The 2019-nt window shown below is 45.9% G+C and overlaps 1 protein-coding gene across 1 annotated transcript in view; it reads left to right on the top strand.

The window, feature by feature from the left end:
- Positions 1 to 1381: 1381 nt before the first annotated feature.
- Positions 1382 to 2019, top strand: part of LOC138864725 (uncharacterized) — a 7070-nt gene continuing 6432 nt past the window's right edge. The window contains exon 1 of the mRNA XM_070132887.1: positions 1382 to 1531. Within this exon, the coding sequence (XP_069988988.1) occupies positions 1496 to 1531 (36 nt within the window). The 5' untranslated portion in view covers positions 1382 to 1495. The remainder of the gene's footprint in view (positions 1532 to 2019) is intronic.

Raw genomic sequence — 2019 nt, 5'->3', positions numbered from 1 at the left:
AGGCTAAAATAATGAAAATACGTGTCCCATACTACGCAGAGATCGTAGTGGCGTCCGGGCCCCGGGGCAGAAGGATGAATGGTCCGAAAGGATGCGATTCTGTAACAAAAAGACTGAAGGGAGATGGGCTTTTCCTCGGTCGAAGAAGCAGGTTGGGCCCTTTTCCCAGCCTATATTCACGGACGCGCAGGACAAAAAAAAGCTGACCTATACAAGACCAGTGTCTCTCACGGGGAAGAAGAACCCCTAACCAGGTCATTTAAATGCAATGATTAACGTAAAAGTTTTTGTTTTTCAACTTTATTGTAGATTTCAGAGTGTGACCCCCGGCAGGCGATTTGTACTTTGTGATGACAAAAGATTCTTTTTCGGGCACAATAAACGGGACGTTTAACATCCCGCCATACCCCCGCAGCGCCGGAAATGTGGAACCGAAGATCACCCCAATAGCGTCCTTTAAGAGGACCTGGAAGACCGGCGACATCCTCCCACAGGAGAGCTAGACGGGGTTTTGAATGAGCAACACATGCAAATCGTTCATTTTTTAGACCCCTTTCGTAATTTAAGTACTGGCTCGGGAAGAGGTTTTTCATCGTCAAACATCTCCAGCCTGATTGATTTGCTAAAAGGAAAGAGAGATGGAGAGAGGCAGAGGTCTCGGGGGCGAGTCCCTCTTAGAGCCTTTTGTTTTTATTTGCCCCTTCAGTAAATGAAATAGTACATTTTAAGTTTGACAGAGCACAACGATGTATGGCCTGGGACGACAATGTAACCGCAACCGCACATACACACACACACACACACACACACACACACACACACACACACACACACACACACACACACACACACACACACACACACACCCCCCGTACCCAGGGGGGGTTACTGGGGCCAGATTGTTTTATGCCCCACCAAAAACCTTCCCCCTTGAATAGTCGAGGGCGAGAGACAACCTGAGAACCACTGTTGCCATGGTCGGCCCCGCAAGGACTCAGATCATTTATCCCCTCATCTGAGTCTTTCTCTGATCTCAGATAATCCCCCGATGTCTGCTTACTGCATAATTAATATTGCAGTGCCCTTCAAGATATTTCAATTATCCTTTAAAAAAACTTTTGAGGTGCGCGCCTTGAACAAGGGATTAAGTACTTCCAAATCTGTGTCAGCAAATAAGGACCTCCCGGCGGTAGGGCGCAATGGTCTCTTTGTTCTCTTCCATATCAACCTTTTCATTTTTAATCGTTCCCCCTCTTTGGGGTTCACCATGTTCACTTAGATCATCAGTTTGATCAAAAACATGTCATTGAGAAAAACATCAGCATCTACAGCTTCAGTCTGAATGACAATAAAAAAATCTTGACCCCCGCCGGAACGTCCCCTCGTCGCCGGGCTTCCTTCCCCCCCCCAGAGCACACAGGTCCCTCTGTGGGGGCCAGAAGAACCTCAGGGGATCCTTGTCAAACACAGTCTGGGTTTATGGAAAAATCGGGACATGAAAGAGGACACGCTCCAAGTGCATCGGTGCGAGGTGAATATCATCATTATCTTTGCTGCCATTATCAAATGGTTATGGGTATTAGTTTTAATGAATTAATATAAAGTCAGGATAGGGGGAGCCTGCAAGGGGATCTGGAAAGCCCAAGATTTTTTAATTTTAAAATTTTATTTATCATGAATAACATTTGGGTTTAAAGTTTGATCGTTTGGCTTATTAAAGCCCCCTAGTCTCATGGGTTTGTAAATCATTCCAATTTTGCCTTAGGTACTAGAATTTGACGACCAGAAAGAGGGGGACCAGCCCAAGCCTCAGTTTCATGCTCAGATGGCACCTGGGCTGAAATTTGTTCGAGGTGGCTGATTTATTACCTAGTTCCCAGTAGGTTGCAATGAGACGACCGTGGTTAGTTTCATACAACGCTTGTCATCAGACAGTAAGGCGCCTTATAAATAGAAATTTTCACCATGCAAAGAGCACACCATTTACCGCCTCAATCCCTCAATGTCCTCTGTCAGAAT

Source organism: Penaeus vannamei, chromosome 18, assembly GCF_042767895.1.
Source record: "Penaeus vannamei isolate JL-2024 chromosome 18, ASM4276789v1, whole genome shotgun sequence".
NCBI lineage: Eukaryota > Metazoa > Arthropoda > Malacostraca > Decapoda > Penaeidae > Penaeus > Penaeus vannamei.
This window is presented reverse-complemented; position numbering and strand designations above follow the sequence as displayed.